Source organism: Papio anubis, chromosome 7 (assembly GCF_008728515.1).
Source record: "Papio anubis isolate 15944 chromosome 7, Panubis1.0, whole genome shotgun sequence".
Lineage (NCBI taxonomy): Eukaryota > Metazoa > Chordata > Mammalia > Primates > Cercopithecidae > Papio > Papio anubis.
In genome coordinates, this window is record NC_044982.1 from 155,201,238 (window position 1) to 155,222,422 (window position 21,185).

The following is a 21,185-nucleotide window of genomic DNA, read 5'->3' on the forward strand; positions in this document are numbered from 1 at the left end:
GGAGGGACACTGCTCTTCTTGCACTGTCTTAGAATCCTGGAAACTTCCAATTTACTTTGGAGGTGAAATGTCTAAGCTACTGTCTCCTAACCTTTCCAGTTGTAATCCAGCTCTATGGAATTTTAAGACTGGGTTATCTGCTTGCTTGCTAGGGCATGTGTCCTGTGCTAACAAAGATTATTTTCCGTCTCTGATTCTCACCATTTCTGAGGTGTGTTTTTAAGTGAAGCATAAGCACACATCATCTGGAGGAAGAAAATTTTGCCATTCCTGTATTTTACTGAAAGAAAGAAATGCCTGAAGGCAGTCTATTTAGTGACAAACAGTAAATGGTTTTGAAATGCAGGACAGAGTCCTATATTTTAAGCTATTTTCCAGTTGATGAAGTTGTACTTATCGGATAAGAGGATGAAAAAGCATTACAAGGGAAAGTTACAGAAACAACTTCCCTCTTAGTTATCTTCCATGACCCTTATTCTCCTTTCCAATTCTCTAACCATTAAATACCTATATAGGAAAATGCAGCACAATTATAAAGAGTTTCAATTTCACACTACAAAGGAAAAAAAAGTATACTGGTATCCATCCCAAATTATACTTTTCTCACTCACAGCAGCAGGGAGTAAAATCAAACTGAGTTCCGAGTAAATTCACAAAGACAGATGTCATCTACTTCACAATATATCCCTGTGAAAACAATGACCAGGTAATACAGGTTCCTTCCAGAGCTGTGTTAATGAAAAGGAGGGTGGTGGATGCACCTAGTACACCATGCCCTGTTTTGAGCTTCATTCACTCAACAATTATTAAGCCCCCACTGTATGCAAGGCAATGTTCTACACCCTGAAGTCATACATCACAAATAAGCGAAGTCTTCTTTCTAGAAAAACAAAGCAAACATGCATTTCAATTGATTCCCTGGCAAAACAACTTGCTTTTTACATCTAAATATAATCCTTTTTTTTTTGAGACGGAGTCTCACTGTGTTGCCCAGGCTGGAGTGCAGAGGCACGATCTCGGCTCCCCGCAAGCTCCGCCTCCCGGGTTCATGTCATTCTCCTGCTTCAGCCTCCCGAGTAGCTGGGACTACCTACAGGCGCCCACCACCACGCCCAGCTAATTTTTTGTATTTTTAGTAGAGATGGGGTTTCACCGTATTAGCCAGGATGGTCTCAATCTCCTGACCTCATGATCCGCCCGTCTCGGCCTCCCAAAGTGCTGGCATTACAGGCGTGAGCCACTGTGCCTGGCCATATAATCTTTTAAGGTTGTATTCTATTTACCAAGTATGTAAAATGATAAATAAGAGATATCTTTAAACTACACCCATGAGCCTTCTTCTGACAGGAATGAATGTGTTTAACGGTGTTTAATAAAAATAATAACTAAAGGGTACACCCAAAGGTGAGCTCCTAAGGCTCAGTGCCTAGCTCACTTTAGGCTAGACACCATTTAGATGCTACTGTGATAACTGTAAATGGACTCCTGTAACACTGTAAATGTAAACGAATTCCTAATGACAAATCCACATCTGTTTTTGTTCTTGTGGGTTTTTTTCTGTTGAGGTATGAACCCAGCTGTGCGCCTGTGTGGGTTTACATTGTGCCTGGCTCACTTTAGTCTAGACATCATCTAGATGCCACAACCCCTTTCTAGTGTTGTGCTAAGGGGTGGTTCACAACACTAGTGCAAGACACGATTTGCATTTAATATAACCCCCACTGCAGCACTCTCAGTTTGCATTTGTATTCTCATAAACTGCTTTCTTCTGTAAACATAAAGCCTTAAATATAGGACAGTGAAAAAAAATGTTTTAAGTCTTCACTTCGAATGATGTCTTAGAAAAAGCAGTGGTAATTAAAATTAGGTTTTAATGTTAGTGGTTTTAAAGTACGTTCTAAAACAATTTCACACAATAGTAAATGACAAATAATTAATTTCCCAAGATAATCCCAAGCCCACGCAACTAATTAAGGAAAAATCTAGGTGCTTTTAATCTAGACACAATACTATGTGAGATGAATTCTAATACGTCAATCTGGCTACGTACTTCTATGAAGGGATTTTTCAGGTTTTATGGCCCCAGTCAGTTGAGGGGAGATGGTCTTGGGAGGGCCTGGCCTAATCAGTAGAGCCCTCTGAATGAGAATTTAGGCCTTCCGTGATCTCACACTCTGCAGTAGCTCAAAATCTTCCCTTCCTGACCAACTGCCCTCTGAAATACGACTTGCTTAGCCAGCCCCTGTAACTGTGTACATGAATTTCTTTTGACAAATCCACACCTGTTTTTGTTCTTGCGGGTTTTGTTCTGTTGAGGTATGAAGCCTGTGTGGGCTTAGACCCAACTATCAGTACCAAATGCTCTAATCAGTCAGGGTTCAACCAGAGACACAGAACCAGCAGGAGACACAAACCCACACAGGCACAAGAAAGGAGAACAAACTAACACGAAACCCGGGGATGAGCAAACAGAGGGGAGCAGCAAGAACAGGGAAAAGATGACTGGGAGTCAAGAAACTTGGGTTCAGTCCCAGCTCTGCCCTGTCATTTTCCCTCACCTGTAAAACTGGATCAGAAATCTTACAAAAACAAAAAACCTCTTCAGTATTTCCCTCAAACAGGATCCTCCTCACATCTGTTTTTATATTTAAAAAATAAAAACAGAAAAGAAAAAGAACCAGCATGAGGTCATTGTGTGTGTGTACAGAAGACTGATGATTACCTAGCAATGAGGGTCCTTGTAGCGGACACTGTCTTCCGTCAAAGCCCTGTGATGTCAGCATCTTTGTGAATGCAAAAACTGTGTACATCTAACAACAGACTTTAAAAGCAAAACACACATCCCAGAACTAAAAAACCATGTGCAATGCTGAAGCACTAGAGCCTACAGAAATCATATATTACATTTAAACTATTTTTCTTCAAAATATATTGAACTGCACGAGATTAATATGCTGCATCCTGTTTTTTAAAAGCCAGGTGAAAGAGCTTACTTTGAAGAATAACTAGAAAAATTTGATTGATTCTGAGAATGAGCTGGCTTTGCAGGCTCGGAGAGATGGCTGGCAGCAATGTGTGCAGGAGGCTTATTCTCAAAACTTCTTCGGTCAAAGTATGAGAGCTGTTTTCGATAATATTCTTCATCTTCTTCAGGGTCATAATGATTTGACCGAACGATATCTTCAGGTGGCTTCAGTTGAGGCTTCTGAGGTTCTGGGATCCTAACAGATAATGAATGACAAATGGAACACCTTTTTAGATATTAATGTTATGAAGGAAGTAGAGTACGTAAGTCTTAACCTTGACCAAAAGGTCAATAATTACTAACTGCTGTGATTACTGAGGATCTGAGCAGTCCAACAGTTAGAATAGATATTTCAAATCCCATGTCCTCACAGAGTATACTCAAAAGGCAGCCCCCTTCTGGCTCATGAGTCCTTTAACACAATTTAATAAGCTAAACGATTATATGATTAGGGGACAGCAGTTTAGAAGTAGTTACTCAGAAAGACAAAGGGGAATGCAACCAAGACAGTGAGCATCTTGAGAAGTACTATATATGAAGGTCAAGAACAGTAAATGATAGACTTTAAGAACTTTCACAGGGATTTTTAAGAACTCAGTCCAGGATCTCAATGATTCTCATATGAGCGAATAACTCTATATGGTCTAAAGTTCTGGAAGGCATAGAAAGCAGATGAGGAAGAAAGCAAGTCACTAAGGAAATGCATATTAGACAGTTCTCTTCTTTACGATAAGTGCAAACATATATTCCGGCAAAAAAAAAAAAAAAAAAAATCAGAAGAACTATTCAAATCTAATCTGTCACTTATTGGCAGTGCAATGAGGCCATGGGAAAAAGCTCAGGCTGAGGAGCAGCGGGCCAGGTTTCTCTTCCAGCTCTAAGAAGTCTTGTAAGCTACTTAACCCCTCTCAGCCTCAGTCTCTCTCTCTACGATGCAGAACACCACTGTCACCTCATTATGCTGATGTGCTTAGCACAAGGGCAAGCACCTGATGCATGCTCACTGAATGATTTAGTTATCTTAACCAATCTGAGTCTGTTTCCTCACCACTGGAAACTAAGAGGTCACATGTTGAAAAGCACTTTTAAAACTAAAAAACATAATACAAACGTCGGAGCTTAAAAATGTTTATTTAATCATCTGCTTGGAGACTATCCTTCCGAAAGTTTGCTAAAGGTATAAAGATTTGTCAGAAAAGGCATAATAAAGTTCTACTTTTTTTTTTTTTTCTTAGAATCACTGTGTAGGAGAGCTGATAGTTTTTATTTAAGGACAAACTCCTCCTATTCACACCTCTCCTCTACTAACACAGTAAAAGGTTTTCTCATTGACTAATAGGGATAAATTCCTGGTCAGTTCTATGCCACAAAGAGCACAAAGTGCACTCACCTGTATAGAGTTTTGTCATGTTCACTGAATTGATTCTGAGAAGTGGGTTTGGGACCAATGATGGGAGCACCTGAAGGTTTAGATGCTACTTCTGGAGGCTGTTTAGGAGAAAAAAAAAAAGACAAATATGCCTAAGGAACAGATAATTACAGAACAGATATCATGTAATGGGGGAGGGGAGAGCTAAGAAGCCTTTTAAACCATGTGCCTATGCATCCAAGGCAGGAAAGACATATTTACCTTAAAAGTGGCAGTGTCATTTACATCCTTCTTGGTCTCTAAGGATGCAGATCTTTTGTTTTCAAACATCTTAACTCTGGTGAGTACAGACTGTGGCTTCATTGCTGGATCTTCCTCTTCTTCGGTTTGAGTTGGGGGTGGAGGCAGCGGTTTGGTATTTGAAGGCAGAGCTTCTGGCTTATGCTGAGATGAAGGTATCAGCGGAGGGACAGCTGCAGCACCATGGAGAGGCTCAAAATGACCTGCTCTAGAGGTAAATCCTTGGGGTGGGACTTGCTCGTAACTGCGTGAATATTGCTCAAAATACTGCTTGGGCTCTGCGGGCTTGGGCCCTGCTGAAGGGTAGGGCTGGGTTTCCGGCCTGTGTCTACCATGCGTGTCATACCCAGGAGCTGGCTGCTCTTCGTGCCGCAGGGCAGACGCTCTAGGTGCCTGTTCGTAACGTGGTCTGCTGTCATAGGACAGAGGGGCTGGCTCTTCAAAATGTGGAAAGTACCCGCGTTCTGAGGACTCTTCGGGATGCTGTCTGGAGTCAAGGCCTCGAGAGTGCTGATTATCAAAAGGTGGCCGAGATGGGTAGGGCTGTTTGTCGTCATAATATGACCACTGTTCTTCATACATGGGGACGCGATCTTCGTATCGCAGACGATGTTCATAGTTTCGAGAAAACTGGTCCGTATAGCTTGAGGACTCGTATCTGTACGTGGGCTGCTCGAGGTCTCTGCTGGCTTGTTTCTCTACGTATGGGAGTTGGGGTTCATAGGTCAGATTAGGCTCTTTGTCTGGCCTGTGCCCTGGGTGACCAACGGCTGGCTGTTTCAAAACATGGTTTTGTCTCATCATTTCCTCGGGATATGGATCCTTTCTGTACACCTGTATAAAAAATTCACATTTAAGGACAAAGTCTTGTTTTTAATTTTAGTCTATTTTATTAGACTATGATTAAATATTAAACTATGATTTAATATGTGAAAATGGTACGTTTTACCATTTATTATCAGGATAGACAAGATTAGTGGAAAATGCTGGTTTAAGTGAAAGCTCAAAATTTATAATGCAGGTAGGGGCTTTTATGTTTCAGCATGTACTAAACAGTGAGTTAAGATAAATATTAAATTTAGTAGAAAATTAATGCACTAAACTGTTGATTAGACTTCATTTTGACACTGAAAAATCCTAAAGAAAATTTATGGGCATCATAATCTGTGTTAACATAAATATGTTTATGATGGGTTTCGATTACATATTAAGGAATTCTGGAAGATACTGAAAGCCAAAAATAAAAATAATAAACAATAAGCACAAATCTCAATTAAAAGGCCTGTTTTCAAATAATCAGTATACCAATGGAAGCCATGCAAACTACAAAACTGAAATGATTTGTATTGATTTGAAAGCATTACAGTGTACAAGCCCGCAGTAAAAAAGCAAAAGAAACACTTAAAGGGCAAAGCAAAAATGATCATGTGCCAGATTGATGGAGAGCAACAAATGAGTGCAACACCGCAGCACAGGTACCTTTGTTGGATCTACATGCGACGACAATGATGGTTCTTGATCTCTTAGCATTATGTGAGCTGCCTCAGTACTTGGTGTTCTTAAAGAATCAGCTTGTGGTGAGTAAGTGGTGGAAGGAGCTGGGGTGGGCTCCTCCAGTCTGACATTAGTTAAATTTACATTATGATTAACAGCAGAGGTTGATGATGCTGGGTTTGTTTCAGGCGAAAGGTAAGGGACTGGAGATGAAGCTTCTGCTTTCTGTGAAGTGTTTAAAATATTTTAAATATAGTGTTTCTGTTTACTGCTAACTTCCCACTTCAATTTATAGTGATTGGTAGACATACATTTTAAGTGTGCTGAATAACAAAACTATGACCTCATGTCCTAAACTTTCCAGAAAAAAAAAAAAAATCCAGTACATTGCTGTGTTAAGACAAACACACAAAATTTAGAATTAAGTCCTTGGTACTCTCAAATTGAAATTGAAGATTAATTCTTAATCTGGAGAAAGGACAACATATATATTTTTAACTCAATCACCACATTCTAAAATTTAATAATGCACCTCTATCTACAAAACGTTGAATGTTTGCTGCTTACCTGTTGAGAGGCTGGCTTAAATCCAGGGGAGTCTATTCTATGAATTGGTTGTGGCTGCGCTTGTGGTGAGTAAGGAGGATATGTTTGGTTTTCATGATGCATTCCAGAGGAGTCCTCTCTTACAGGCTCAGAGGACCGTGTAATGGCAGACTCCGGTGGAGTCCCAACCTCATCATTAAGAGTTTCATCTAGTTCTTGATCAGTGTAGGCCCCGCCTTCTGTGTCTGTGTCTTCATAGTCAGAAGTGTGTCTACTGTCCGTGCTATACATTGAGTATTCACTACCTGGAGCTGACAGGTAGGACAGACGATCATCATGCAAATCAAGGTCATCACTTGTAGCACCATCCGCCTGGGTCAAATAAAAGTAAATTACAAATTTTATTCAGTAGTTCTTTAAGAGATGGCCTTTATCGTATAAGGGAGATTGAAAAGGATATCTTTCTCTGGAGAAGTCACATCTACTTCTTGAAACTTCTGGTAAGGAAAAGTCAAGAAGATTGCACAAGCACACACACAGACACACAGAGCACCCCTTGAGATCTGAAGAGCATGGATGAAGGAAACAGTGGCTGGTAAGCCAGGACAAAGTCAGACTCCAGGGCCCAGCCCTGGAAGACGACGAAGAAACCCTGACACTGCTCAGATTTATAAAACCTACTGACTAGCTCTTCAGCCCTTTTAAGCAAGGGGAAGAGGGAGAATTACCAAACTAAGCTCACAGAAACAAGGACACACTGACAGAACAGCACATGGGAGAATACCTATGAAACAAACCCAACAGTTCAAAAGTTGAACAAGAGCTAATATATTTATGTTTAGGAAACAACTGATATGGTTTGCATTCGTGTTCCCACCCAAATCTCATGTTGAATTGTAATCCCCAGTGTTGGGGGAAGGGCCTGGTGGGAGGTGACTGGATCATGGGGGTGGTTTCTAATGGTTTAGCATCATCTCCCTCACACTGTCTTGTGGTAGAATTCTCCCAAGATGTTTTTTTAAGTGGGCAGCACCTCCCCCACTCTCTTCCTCCTGCTCTAGTCATGTAAGACGTGCTTCCTTCCCCTTCCACCATGACTGCAAGTTGCCTGAGGCCTCCCCAGAAGCAGGAGCCTGTACAGCCGGCAGAACTGTGAGCCAATTAAACCTTTTCTTTATAAATGACCCAGTCTCAGGTGGTTCTTCATCGCAGTGTGAGAATGGACTAATACAGTAAATTGGTACCAGAGAAGTAGGACATTGCCAAAAAGATATCTGAAAATGTGGAAGCAGCTTTGGAACTGGGTAATGGGCAGAGGTTGAGACAGTTTGGAGGGCTCAAAAGAAGACAGAAAAATGAGGGAAAGTTTGGAATTTCCTAGAGACTTGTAGAAATGTTTTGACCAAAATGCTGATAGTGATATGGACAATAAAGTTCAGGCTGTGGAAGTCTCAGACAGAGAAGAAGAACTTACTGGGAACCGGAGTAAAGGTCATTAATTCTTGCTATGCTTTAGCAAAGAGACTGGTGGCACTGTGCCCCTGCTCTAGTGATCTGTGGAACTTTGAACTTGGGACAGATGATTTAGGGTATCTGGTGGAAGAAATTTCTAAACAGCAAAGCATTCAAGAAGCAACCTGGCTGCTTCTAACAGCATGTGTTCATATGTATGCACAAAGAGATTATCTGAAACTAGAACTCATATTTAAAAGGGAAGCAGAACATAAAAGTTTGGAAAATTTGTGGCCTGGCCATGTGGTAAAAAATAAAAACCAATTTTCTGGGGAGGAATTCAAGCTGGCTGCAGAAATTTGCTAAGTAAGGAGGGACAGAATGTTAACAGCCAAGACAATGGGGGAAAATGTCTCCAGGGCATTTCGGAGACCTTTGTGGCAGCCCCTCCCATCTCAAGCCCGGAGGCCTAGAAGGGAAAAATGGTTGTGTGAGCCAGGCCCGGCCCTGCTGCTCTGTGCAGCCTCAGCACATGGTGCTCTGCATTATGGCTGCTCTAGCTCCAGACATGGTCAAAAGGGGCCAAGTTACAGCTAAGGCTGTTGCTTCAGAGGGTGCAAGCCCTAAGCCTTGGCAGCTTCCACATGGTGCTAAGTCTGTGGATGTACAGAGGCAGACAGTAGAGGCTTGGGAGCCTCTGCCTAGATTTCAGAGATGTATGGAAATGCCTGGATGTCCAGGCAGAAGTCTGCTGCAGGAGCAGAGCCCTCATGGAGAACCTCTAGGGCACTGTGGAAGGAAAACGTGGGGTTGGAGCCCCCCCACAGAGTCCCCATTGGGGCACTGCCTAGTGGAGCTGTGAGAAGAGGGCCATTGTCCTCCAGACCCTGAAAGGTAGGTCTGCCAACAGCATGCACCATGCACCTGGAAAAGCCACAGGCACTCAATGCCAGTCCATGAAAGCAGCTACAGGGGTTGTGCCCTGCGTGGCTTCAAAGGCCTTGGAAGCCCACCCCTTGTATCAGTGTAGCCTGGGTGTGAGCTGAGGAGTCAAAGGAGATTATTTTAGAGCTTTATGATTTGATGACTAATCTACTTACTTTTGGAATTGCATGGGGACTGGAGGCCCTTCGTTTTGGCAGATTTCTCCCTTTTCAAAAGGGAGTATTTACCCAATGCTTATATCCCCTTTGTCTCTTGGAAGTAACTAACTTGTTTTTGATTTTACAGGCTCCTAGGTAGAAGGGAGTAGCCTTGTCTCAGATGAGACTTTCAACTTTTGAGTTAATGCTGAAATGAGTTAAGACTTTCGGGCACTGTTGGGAAGGCACCATTCTATTTTGCAAAGTGAGGAGGACATGAAATTTGGGAGGGACCAGCGACAGAATGATATGGTTTGGATTTGTGTCCCCAGCCCAATCTCATGTTGAATTATAATTCCCAGTGTTGGAGTGGGGCCTGGTAGGGGATGATTGGATCATGAGGGCAGTTTCTAATGGTTTAGCACCATCCCCCTAGTGCTATCTTGTGATAAGAGTTCTCCCAAGATCTGTCTGTTTAAAAGTGTGCAGCACTCCCCGCTTCTCTCTCTTCCTCCTGCTCCAACCATGTAATTAAGATATGCTTGTTTCCCCTTCACTGTCTGCCATAAGTTTCCTGAGGCCTCCCCAGAAGCAGAAGCCTGTACAGCCCACAGAATTGTGAGCCAATTAAATCTCTTTTCTTTATAAATTACCCAGTCTCAGGTAATTCTTTACAGCAGTTCAAGAGTAGACTAAAACAACCTGTTAAACATTTGGCCCTTAAAGCTGTTATGAAACACAATGGAAATCATCACCTACGTGGTGGTTGCCACATTAAGAAGAAATTCTTTATTATTTTTCACAGAAGCAGTATCCAACGGATGGAGAGGGAAAAATACAGTAATGCTTTTCTTTTGTAAGTAATTAAGAACTCAGTTTCTAATAGTTTATGTTGATTGTCTTCTGAGTAGATCAGAAAGAAAGTGAGAAGTATTTGAGGGAAAGGAAGCTACAGAGTTGCAATCAACAGGTTATCACTGGACACTCATGTGACACTAGTACCTGGATTAAAAAGAACACTCCCTGAAGACCCTGCCTAGACAATGTGCTCAGTCATGACAGCTGAAGGATCTGGAATCCAGAAATCAGAAAGTATTTCTTCCACTTCAGTATGGACCGAAGGACAAACATAAGACTCTTGTCCTCCAGGAAGATGTATTGCTATTAACTAGCAGGTTTGGTGTGGCTCTGCACATCTGCTGTGCCAGAAGCATGGTCTTGGGAGTCAAGCTGCCTGAATGGAGCTTTCCATGCAGTCCCCAAGCTTGGCTTGTTAAGACTCTGACCTTGAGCACGACCTTCCTGATAAGAAAGACTAGGGTGTGTCAGGTCTCCCCATGCTCTGGTTTTCGAGAGAGTATCTGCCAGGCTGGGCTGGGGAGAGTGGGAATCCAGGGATCTATCCTGTTAGAGCACAATCTCTCTGAACAAGTCTCAATGGCTTCTAAACTCGGTAACAACTGTTGCAGAAGAAAAGTCTTCTTGCTATCTACTCTAATCTTTAACTTGCCAGGGTTCTGAATACTATAATCCAGTAGCCACTCAAGGAAATATTGAAAGTCTGGGCAAAAATAACTTAGAACTAATCAATCCACTTAGTTTTTGCAGCTGGTTTGAAATGCATATGTGAGCAAGAACGATGAGTTGCTTTGAACTAGGAAATATGTTAAGAAAGCCTCAGGATGACTTTTCCTGGTTTAGCAGGGAACATATAAGACTGTGTTAGATCTTGTAAAAAGGAACTCTTTCTAGCAATTAGGTCAAAATAGTTGGTTCAGAAAAGTCAATGTGAAATGAAGTGGTTTTAGTTTAAGAATCTATTCTACGAAATATACTTGAAGGGGACAGGAAGATAAGTTTTAAGTTATAACAATGTTTTCTGCCTTACAAAATGCATCAGTTTAGCCTGATAATAACCTGTTTTTCCTCACATAAAAAGCTATAAAATTGGACATTTTAAAACCAAGCAAAGAAAGCAGATAAGAATATCACTAAAAGAAATTATAAAAAATTAAGATTTGTGGATTTTAAAAAAGCCTCTCAGGTAGTAGACATGTATACTTTGTGCATTTTGGGAAAACATTTATAGACTAGTTTCATTTTAAGAATTCACTAGTGCAAGCTATTAACATTGGACCTGACAAAGGATGTTAATAGAATTGTGTTGCTATAGAAGATCAGTGTGAAGACAACTACAATCCTCAAGTGCTGCAAAAGTAGAAATTAGTAATAGCGTGTTCCTGTCAAGTGGTGTGGTTTGTTTCCACCTTCATTTTCCTATCAAGTTCCAGATGACGTTATTCAGAGTGGTCTTAGGCTCTTACATACATGGTCCATCCCCCAGACTGGTTCACAAAGAGAAAAACCATAGTTCTGACACCTTACTATAGGTGAGAACAATAGACACTGCCTCTCAGTGTTAATAGCTCTTCTTGCAGAGGCTGTGTATGTCTGGGTAGGGACACGGGGGGTCCTAAGCATGCAGCATGCACTCTCAGAGCCATCTGTAGCCACAGCCAGGCAGAGGAAGAGAGGGACCATGCGGGGGCAAAACACAACAAAAACCAAACCAACAAGAAGTACAAAAAACAAAATAAAAACCAGAGATATTCTCAATCTTCCCTAATAACCAAAACTTATTGCACTGATCTGAAAAAGGTAAAAGACATTTAAAAAAAAAAAAAAAGCTTCCTTCAATGGTGTACTAGGAGGAAATGATTAACTCTCCAGACAAAATAAATAGACCTTCCCATCAAAGATTGCTATAAAACCAGAAAGACTGACAATAGAAAGTAGTTATTTTAAAGCTGGCCATTTGGACATATAGAAAACAAAATTCAAAGCCAGGAAGGATCTAGTACTTTGTTCAATATCTCCCAGTATGTTGTAAGAATGTTAATAGGTGTTGAGTGAAAAATAAATGTGAGGAAATGCATGTAGTGGGCTTTTTAACTTTAAGATGTCTCAGAGCCTTTCAATGCCAGTGGGTACCAGGATACTCCTGAAGGGGTCTAGGGTTTATTTCCCACCTGCTGCTTGCCTTCACAGTGCCTTCTCTCTCAGAGCAAGTCCTGAATTGAGAATGCTGAGGACAGCACTTTGGGAGATGCTCATCTAGGCCTCCAAATCCCCTCATTTTCAGAGGAGGAAACTGAAGCCAGGCTCAAAGTCGTCATTCATACCCAGACAGGGGCAGCATCAGAACTCAACCTGCTCTTCATTATAATTTGAGATTCTTTAGGAGACAATCCTACTGTAGTGGTAATTCAACAGGTGAGAAAATTTAAGAATTCTCTTACCATCAGAAACAACTTTCATAACCCCTACACACAAATTATAAAAACCTAAAAGCTAACTTTCCCTAAATTTCTCCAAAATGTTGATCTAATTAGAAAGCACTGGTACCTCAAAAGCATCTCTGATTAGTTACATAGCTTACTGAACAAGTCAAAAACGTAACAGGAAATGTCTTACCTTTCCCTCAGAAACCCACACCAGCTGGTTTTGCTGCTGTTGAATTGCTTCTTTCAGTGCACCATACCAACCATCATTCATTGAATTTAAGTTAATTGTAGCTGAAAATAAATTAACGATGTAGTTTTATGGTTAGAGCACTGCCAAAAGTCAGAAGAATTCAACCCTGCTTACAGCTAAATCGTCATTACTGAAAGATGGTATCTGAGGATGCAAACATCTGAAATTTCTATTTTGCTACTGTATATTTTCTTTTAACCAAACAGCAGCTGTTAACACAACAGGAAACTTTCCAAGAAAAGATTGTGTAAGTTTTAGTATTTGAACACTGTAACATTTTGGCCTACTTAATGTTGCCCAGGCATTGTAAGCTGAAAGAAGGCCTTTATTAACATACTCACTTGTAAAAAGATGGTGATTATTTTTACGAAGTTTATGAGATCGCTCATATAACTTCCTGGCACTTTTCCGAGATTCTGGACATAACCTCATTCTCATTGTTTTTACTCCTTGCTTAGAATCAGGATTAAGAAATACAACAATTGGATACCACTGGGCATAGTTAAGACGATCAACTGCATTTGGTGTTACATCTAATAAAGCATGTTTGTCCTAGAAAAAGAAAGCAAAATATATACAAAGACACAAGACATCATTAATTAAGAATCATCACATTCAGTTGGGTGCGGTGGCTCACGCTATGCCTATAATCCTAGCGCTTCGGGAGGTCGAGGTGGGTGAATCACTTGAGGCCAGGAGTTCGAGACCAGCCTGGGCAGTGTGGAGAAACCCTGTTTCTACTAAAAATACAAAAACTAGCAAAGCACAGTGGTGCACGCCTGTAATCCCAGCTACTTCAGAGGCTGAGGCACAAGAATTGCTTGAACCTGAGCGGTGGAGGCTACAGTGAGCCGAGATCACGCCACTGCAGTCCAGCCTGGGCGACAGAGCAAGACCCTACCTCAAAAACAAAAACAAACAAAATTTCAGTGGTAACGGATCTTTAATTGTATTCTAATGTCTCAGGAGCACGTATTAAAAAACTAATTTTAAGTTAATTCAATTCCATTTCTAGCCAAATTTCTAAAAACCTTTCTATTAAGTTCACTTTTAAGACTTAGCCCTAACACCGCCATCTGACAGTATTATCCGTGTGCAGTTAGAAAAAAATAAGTTTAAGAATTTAATGTTCCTGACATTCCTTATGAATGTAAATATCAAACTACAACTTGAATTGTACTGATGTAATATATAAGCAGTCTGTTAATTACATCTAAACATCATACACTTGTTTTCTGGTAATGAAAAATCATCTTCTGATGCCAAAGTAACTATTCCCTTGAAAGTAATTATTATAATGCTTTTCAGTAAGGGCTTAATTTTCTTATAGTATGTCAGTAATAGTCTTAGAAAAACTACCTTCTACTTTCAAATTAACCAAATCCCATCCCACTCAAAACCACAATAACATAATGAAATAGGCCAAATTTTAATAACTTACTTGATCTATGATTTGCTTTATTGTATGCAGGCGAATAATGCCAGAGCTACGTTGGTCAGTTCCAGCGTCTCGTGGTTCACTCTCTATTCATTACGTCAGGACAAAAATAAGACATCAAATTTTCATTGGTTAGATCAGAGTTTCTCAACTGCTGGCCACCACTGATATGCTGGGCTGGACAGTACTTTGTTTGTGGAAACTGTCTTATGCATGCAGTACTTAAAGTAAGTTTTAATATGTACACTTCTCATTTTTTTTTTCACTATTTTTCCAACTACTTTAATAGTCTGGAAAAAAATTAGCCATTAAAGAAGAAAAAATATATAGGAATGCACATTGTTTTCTTTTGCCTGGGGCTCTAACATGGCTCAACACGGCACTACCTCCCACCCCTTTTCACACTGTGACATCCAGAGAACATATTACTTGTATGGCACACTGAGATAAACTGAGGAGGCTGCTCCTTTGCCAAGCTCTAACCAGCCACTACTGGCTGAAGAGGTCAATACCTTGGCATGTCCATCAACCATCAGTAATGGTGCTATAGCAGATTGCCTAGGGAGTTCTGGGTTAGAGACCTTAGTTACATCAGTAGAAGGGGAACCTAGGGGCAGGGAGTTGTTCATCTGTAACTGTGAGACAACCTATGGCTTCATCCTGGCAACCTGTCTTCACTGGTGTATAATGTGCCAAATGCAGCTTGGACTGGTTTCCAACCACCATCTCAGAGCACAGCAACGTTTGTGACTGTGGTCACAAGGAAAGTTTGAAAGGAAAGGAAGAGCTTTGGTGTTTCAGAGATCAGACAAAGGCAGAGATCTGGAAAGCAAAGTCACACTGATGGTCAAGATAAATGGTTTTAGAGAATGAGACTACCATAAGACAAAGCACCATGGGCAAGCAGGGCAGAATTTCAAATCTAGTGAACACTGGAGAATTAAGGAGAAAGACCAACTGGGAATTCTGGCTGGAAAAAAAATGTCACTAACTCCTCAATTCAAAAGACTGTCATTAGATTCAAAGAAGATATACAACTAAGCTACCTGAATTCCTCTTTGTGGAGTAAACCTGATTAAACCGATGTATTACCCTTTAAGGCAGAGCTTTGTAAGTCATCATACTTGCTTTTCCCAAATCTAAAAATCCTACATTTGGTTATGGATAAGGGTCACCACCAACTTCTTCAGGTGAAATGTCATCTACAGATAACTTAGCCAGGCGCAGTGGGAGGTGCCTGTAATCCCAGCCACTAGGGGAGGCTGAGACAGGAGAATCGCTTGAACCCAGAAGGCAGAGATTGCAGTGAGCTGAGATCACATCAGTGCACTCCAACCTGGGCAACAGAGTAAGACCTTTGTCTCAAACAAAACAAAATAAAACCTCTTCTGAATAAACTAAAAAGATAAAAATAAACATTTTCTAACTTGCTCAGATTTTACTCAAATCATTTGTCTGCAAATCTTCTGATGTTCAGAAAATAAATATCCTTATTCAATTTAATTGGCAATCAAATGAAAAGCAATGTATTAAAGAAAAGATGATGTTCTGATTCTTTAAATTAACACTGTGCAGTTTAAAGATGTTACTGAGGGTCAGCTGGGCGCGGTGGCTCACACCTGTAATCCCAGCACTTTGGGAGGCCGAGGAGGGCAGATCACGAGGTCAGGAGATTGAGACCGTCCTGGCTAACACGGTGAAACCCCGTCTCTACTTTAAAAAAAAATAATAATTAGCTGGGCATGGTGGCAGGTGCCTGTAGTCCCAGCTACTCGGGAGGCAGAGGCAGGAGAATGGCGTGAACCCAGGAGGTAGAGCTTGCAGTGAGCTGAGATTGCGCCACTGCACTCCGGCCTAGGCGACAGAGCAAGACTCCATCTCAAAAAAAAAAAAAAAAACAAAACAAAACTTACTGAGGGTCATATAGTGCCAGTGGGAACAAAATCCCCAGCACAAGTCTCTGGAAAGCAGGAACTTCATCATAATTATGGGAACAGCTACAAAGGATTTAAATCCTTTGGGAAACAAAGCAGGGCATAAACACGCAAACAAAATATGGACAGATATCTGTATCTTTTGTAATAGTAATATAAATTTTAAACAAACGATATAAAAAAAGGCTAAATGAACCAAAAATTGCAGAATAATAAAATGAAAATATGCCACTACCTATGAAAAAGGAAAATAGGATATAAACTTTTCTAAACAGTATAAATAAAACTTTGCCAAAATATGCTTAAAAGAGTGGAAAAAATACAATGGAATAAAATATACGGTGGTGATATGTGTAAAAATTAATTTTCCAACTTTTCGAAACAGAGAATGGCACTTTTATAGTTACAAAAACAGTTTAAAAATAAAACAAAACCTGCTGCAGTGGCTCATACCGGTAATCCCAGCACTTGGGGAGGCCAAGGTCAGAGATCACTTGAGCCCAAGAGCTCACGGTCAGCCTAGACAACATAGGAAGACCCCGTTTCTACAAAAATAATAATAATAATAATAATAATAATAATAATAAACTAGCTAGGCGTGTTGGCACACGCCTGTAGTCCTAGCTGCTTGGAAGGTTGAGGTGGGTGGATTGCTTGAACCCATGAGTTTGGGACTACAGTGAGCAATGATCTAACCACTGCACTCCAGCCTGGGCAAGAGTGAGGCTCTGTCTCTAAAAAAATAAAGTAAATAAAACAAGGATCTGTAAGCAAAACGTATTTGGCAAACAAAGCACTGCAACCTCAATACTTATACTTACTATCTTGTTATAAATGGCTGCAATAATAACAGCTGATAACAGTAGCACTGTTTTATTACCCTTTTCAACTATTTGTGTATTTGTCAGTTTAATGACTCTAAGAGCTGGAATGGAGCAAGAAAGGGTCGTGGTCAAAGCCGAGTCTTGTCACTCGTTCACTGAGGGTCACCAGGAAGTTTAGACTGAAGAAACTGGTAAGGATCCACACAATCACCATCCAAGTCTCAGGCTGCTCAACTGTAACATGGATATTATACTCCTTACCTCAGAGCATGACTGTGAGGATTCCACGACATTGTATGTTACCCAATTTTCATATGAAGCCAACAGTTTCCTAAACAGTGATTTTTTCTCATTAAAAGAATTGGTGGAACAAGGACATGGTCACTGGGGTTTTCTCACCAAATTAAAAGAATGGGATAAACTGCAATTTTTCACTGACAAAAAGTCTTATTTTTATTGAGTGAATCAGAACTCACTCACTTTAGAGGTGTAACTCCCAACCTCATTTAAGTTAGCCCTGAAGCTACTTACTTGCAATTTGATAAATATCTGGTTCTTCTCTAGCCAGCTTTTCTCTGGCAACATCAGCTATTGGTCCAAAAATGGTTACAGGCCTCAGAAATCCAGCTGGAAAGAAATTCACACGAAAAACAGCATATTTTATACCTTTTCTTTCTTAAACATATTGACGTTAAAGGGTATTAGGTTCGTCTGTAGAAAATAAACTACCTTCTCGAAGAACCACTCTTTCATAAGCTGGAAACTTTGTTTGAACAGGCTGAGCAGACAAATCCTCTCTGCTCTTTCGAAGATTTCTCTTGGAGCTGCGAAGACCTCGGAATCTCCAGAAGTCAGCGCGGTCTCCGCCTGCTGTCTTTGGAAGTGTGTACTGTACACTGGCCAGCTGCTCAGCTCTACACAGGAAAGGAGAAAATTAAAGTCAGGGCATTCAAAATGCAAAATGGAAAAAGACCCACAATGAAATGAAATGTACAATACTGGATAGAAGTTCACATGCAGTTTAAATCTTAATGGTTATAATAAAGAGGAGTTTGTAAAGCTAAGCCAGTTATAGATATGAATACAATGAAAAATAATTCTTTACATTACCAAAATTTCCCAGTGGGACTGAAATTATCTATCATCATTTACTTGATTCACTCTATGAGAAGTATCCAAGCATTCCTACCTGTTCTTATTAGGGATGATGCCTCGTTCTACCTCCTTATGATTTTTGCCAATTCGAATAGCAAGCCAAGAGCCCAGTTTTCCATTGTACAAGGTATCCACAACACGGAACACCTCTCCTTTGTTAAAACTAAGTCCATAGGGAGATTCCTTTTCATATTCAAAATGGGTTCTAATATAGAAAGAATCTCCTACATCTGATTCTACAATGCGACGATAAACTAAAAGGAATAAAAACAAACACATTATCAATATTTAGTGGGATAACAATCTCAAAGAGTATATTATGTAAAGATGCTATGATAATATCAACAACAGTATCCAACAAATTCTTACTACGTGCCGGGTACTGTATTAAGTATTTTATTTCATGTATTCATCACTGTAAGAACTGAAACTCTTAGTATGTCCATTTTGCAGATTAGGAAACTAATGCAGAAAATACATCAAGTAACTTGTCAAAAGCCACATGCTTGTTTTCTATTATATCATCTAACTTATCTGCAAACATTATAGATATTTCCATATCTAAATCAGCAGTTCTCAAATAAAGGTAATTTTATCCCTCGCCATCCAACACTGGACATTTGCCAATATGTAGTTCTGACTGTTCCATCTGTGTACTGAAAGGGTAGGGGGTGTGTGCTAGTGGCATCTCATCTAATGAGCAGAGGTTAGGAATGCTCCTAAATATCCACAATACACAGGACAGCCCCTAAAACCACATTATTTGGTCCAAAATGTCAACAGTGCCAAGGCTGAGAACCCTGGCTCTTAGTGAAAACTGTATCTACTTTATTACAGAAAAAATGGAGTTTTCTCTTGAATTAATGCTAATAAACAACTGAGTGTATTGCTTAGAAACATCAGCACAAAATTTGAAAGCTGCTCATATATACTTTTGTATGGTTCTGATGGCTAATCAATCAACACTTTCTATCACTTGTATAGGGTTGGACGGCATTTTATTTAAATGAGAATACTATAAAGGTTAGTACTATTAGCATGCTCTGCTAATGAGAATCATCTGAAACTCTGTGCCCCTAAATGACTTAGAATATGTAACTTTCTCTGAGATTAACAAATTCATTCATCACTCAACTTTGAGTGACTTATTTTTTAAAAATGGAATAAATCCCTTTGTAAGTCCTTAAACTCCACAGGTTTATCTCCTTCATTTTCTGACAGCATCTCACCATCCTTCTTCTTCTGAGCCAATATGGTCACTTCTTCTCCTTTAGGGAGGTCAAGCAGGAAAAGGACGGCTTCTTCTCTTATGATATTTGTAAAATCTACGTTGTTTACCTATTAAAATAAGATTTCATAAATCGTTCTTGGCTGTTTAAGAATATGAAAATAACATACACAGATACTCTCAGTCTACCTAATTTGAAAATATCACACTTTTTTTTTTTGAGACAGAGTCTCCCTCTGTCGCCCAGGCCAGAGTGCAGTGGCACGATCTTGGCTCACCGCAACCTCCACCTCCCAGGTTCAAGCGATTCGCGATTCTCCTGCCTCAGCCTCCCGAGTAGCTGGGATTACAGGTGCCCACCACCACGGCCAGCTAATTTTTTTATATTTTTAGTAGAGACGGGGTTTTGCCATGTTGGGCAGGCTGATCTCGAATGCCTGACCTTAGGAGATCCGCCCGCTTTGGCCTCCTAAAGTGCAGGGATTACAGGCGTGAGTCACCGCCCCCGGCCGAAAATATCACGTCTTTAAGAGGAAAAAACTTATTTTACTGTGGAGAAAAGAATACCCTCTAATTTTAAAAAAACAGAAAGTAAATAAAGTGAGTTGAAGGCATAAATTTATTTAAACAGATTCAGTGTGTCCTGACATTAAAGATAATCTGTTGTAAAATTTAACCAATTTAGATGAAAAAAGACAACTTTTTACAAGTTGCTGAGAAGAAAAATCAAAAGAAAATGGGCTTAAAAAGACAGTCTGCGCTGTGGCGTCCCTGTAACAGCATCTGTGTAACGCAGGCTCAGTGTCTACCAAGTAAATGTTTACTTCCATTAGAAGCTTCTAAATGCCAAAATGAACTTATCAAAATGTCACCAGTGACTCTGTGCAGGATTACAGGCAGGTTTTCTTCTTTCCACCTTTTGGAAATTTTCCAGATTAAAAAAAAAAAAAAAAAAAAAAAGCCAAAAAGCCCACAAACAAAAAAATCTGACATGCACCACTTTTATGATACAAAACAAAACTGAACTATTAAGAAACATTTTTTAGCCAGGCGCAGTGACTCATGTCTGTAATCCCAGCACTCTGGGAGGCCAAAGTAGGTGGTTCACTTGAACCCAGGAGTTTGAGACCAGTCTAGGCCCTGTGGTGAAACCCTGTCTCCACAAAAAATACAAAAATTTGCCAGGTGTGATGGTGAATGCCTGTGGTCCCAGCTACTCAGGAGGCTGAGGGGAAGATCATTTGAGCCCAGGTGTTTAAGGCTGCAGTGAGCCATCACACTGCTGCATTCCAGTCTGGGTGACAGTGAGGCACTGTCTTAAGAAAAAAAAAAAGACACATTTAAAAAATGTATGCCCTGATTATTTCAAAACAGGATTAAGAGGTGGGTAAGAAAATAGGTCTCTTTAATTTCCTTGGTATAGTGAACATTATTATACATGTTGTATTTAAATGTTTTTGACATAACTTGACTGACAACTATGTAAACATCTTCAGAAAGAATCACCATATCAGATCACATGGAAATAGGTCTGAAGTCACGATGATGCCTTGACTTTTTGACATGCTAAGTTTGAAGGGAAAAAGAGGAGGATTTAATGAGCAAAGGACAGGGCTCAGGAAATCGCTCAGAGTGAAAAGATTTTGATTGTGAGCTGCTCACTTGAGCAACCAAACCCAAGAAAGAGGCAGTATAGCAAGAGAAGCAGAGAATAACCAACATTCCCCAAGTTTTAAAAGTATCAGTAAAGAAGGCAGGAAAAGAATAAAAAAATTAGAGTACCAGAATGGCAGTATTATGGAAT

The 21,185-nt window shown here is 40.2% G+C and overlaps 1 protein-coding gene across 11 annotated transcripts in view; it reads right to left on the reverse strand.

The window, feature by feature from the left end:
• Positions 1 to 21,185, reverse strand: part of TJP1 (tight junction protein 1) — a 271,060-nt gene that overhangs the window by 12,747 nt on the left and 237,128 nt on the right. For 8 of the 11 annotated variants that reach the window (XM_031668874.1, XM_031668873.1, XM_031668872.1 and 5 more), the window contains 12 exons: positions 19,383 to 19,491; positions 18,188 to 18,407; positions 17,728 to 17,912; positions 17,530 to 17,625; positions 14,244 to 14,326; positions 13,144 to 13,354; positions 12,743 to 12,843; positions 6,756 to 7,106; positions 6,174 to 6,413; positions 4,656 to 5,528; positions 4,416 to 4,513; positions 2,994 to 3,221 (listed from right to left, as the gene is read on the reverse strand). In XM_031668874.1, the coding sequence (XP_031524734.1) occupies positions 2,994 to 3,221; positions 4,416 to 4,513; positions 4,656 to 5,528; positions 6,174 to 6,413; positions 6,756 to 7,106; positions 12,743 to 12,843; positions 13,144 to 13,354; positions 14,244 to 14,326; positions 17,530 to 17,625; positions 17,728 to 17,912; positions 18,188 to 18,407; positions 19,383 to 19,491 (2,795 nt within the window). The remainder of the gene's footprint in view (positions 1 to 2,993; positions 3,222 to 4,415; positions 4,514 to 4,655; positions 5,529 to 6,173; positions 6,414 to 6,755; positions 7,107 to 12,742; positions 12,844 to 13,143; positions 13,355 to 14,243; positions 14,327 to 17,529; positions 17,626 to 17,727; positions 17,913 to 18,187; positions 18,408 to 19,382; positions 19,492 to 21,185) is intronic. The other 3 variants (XM_031668879.1, XM_031668878.1, XM_031668876.1) reach the window with 1 other exon arrangement.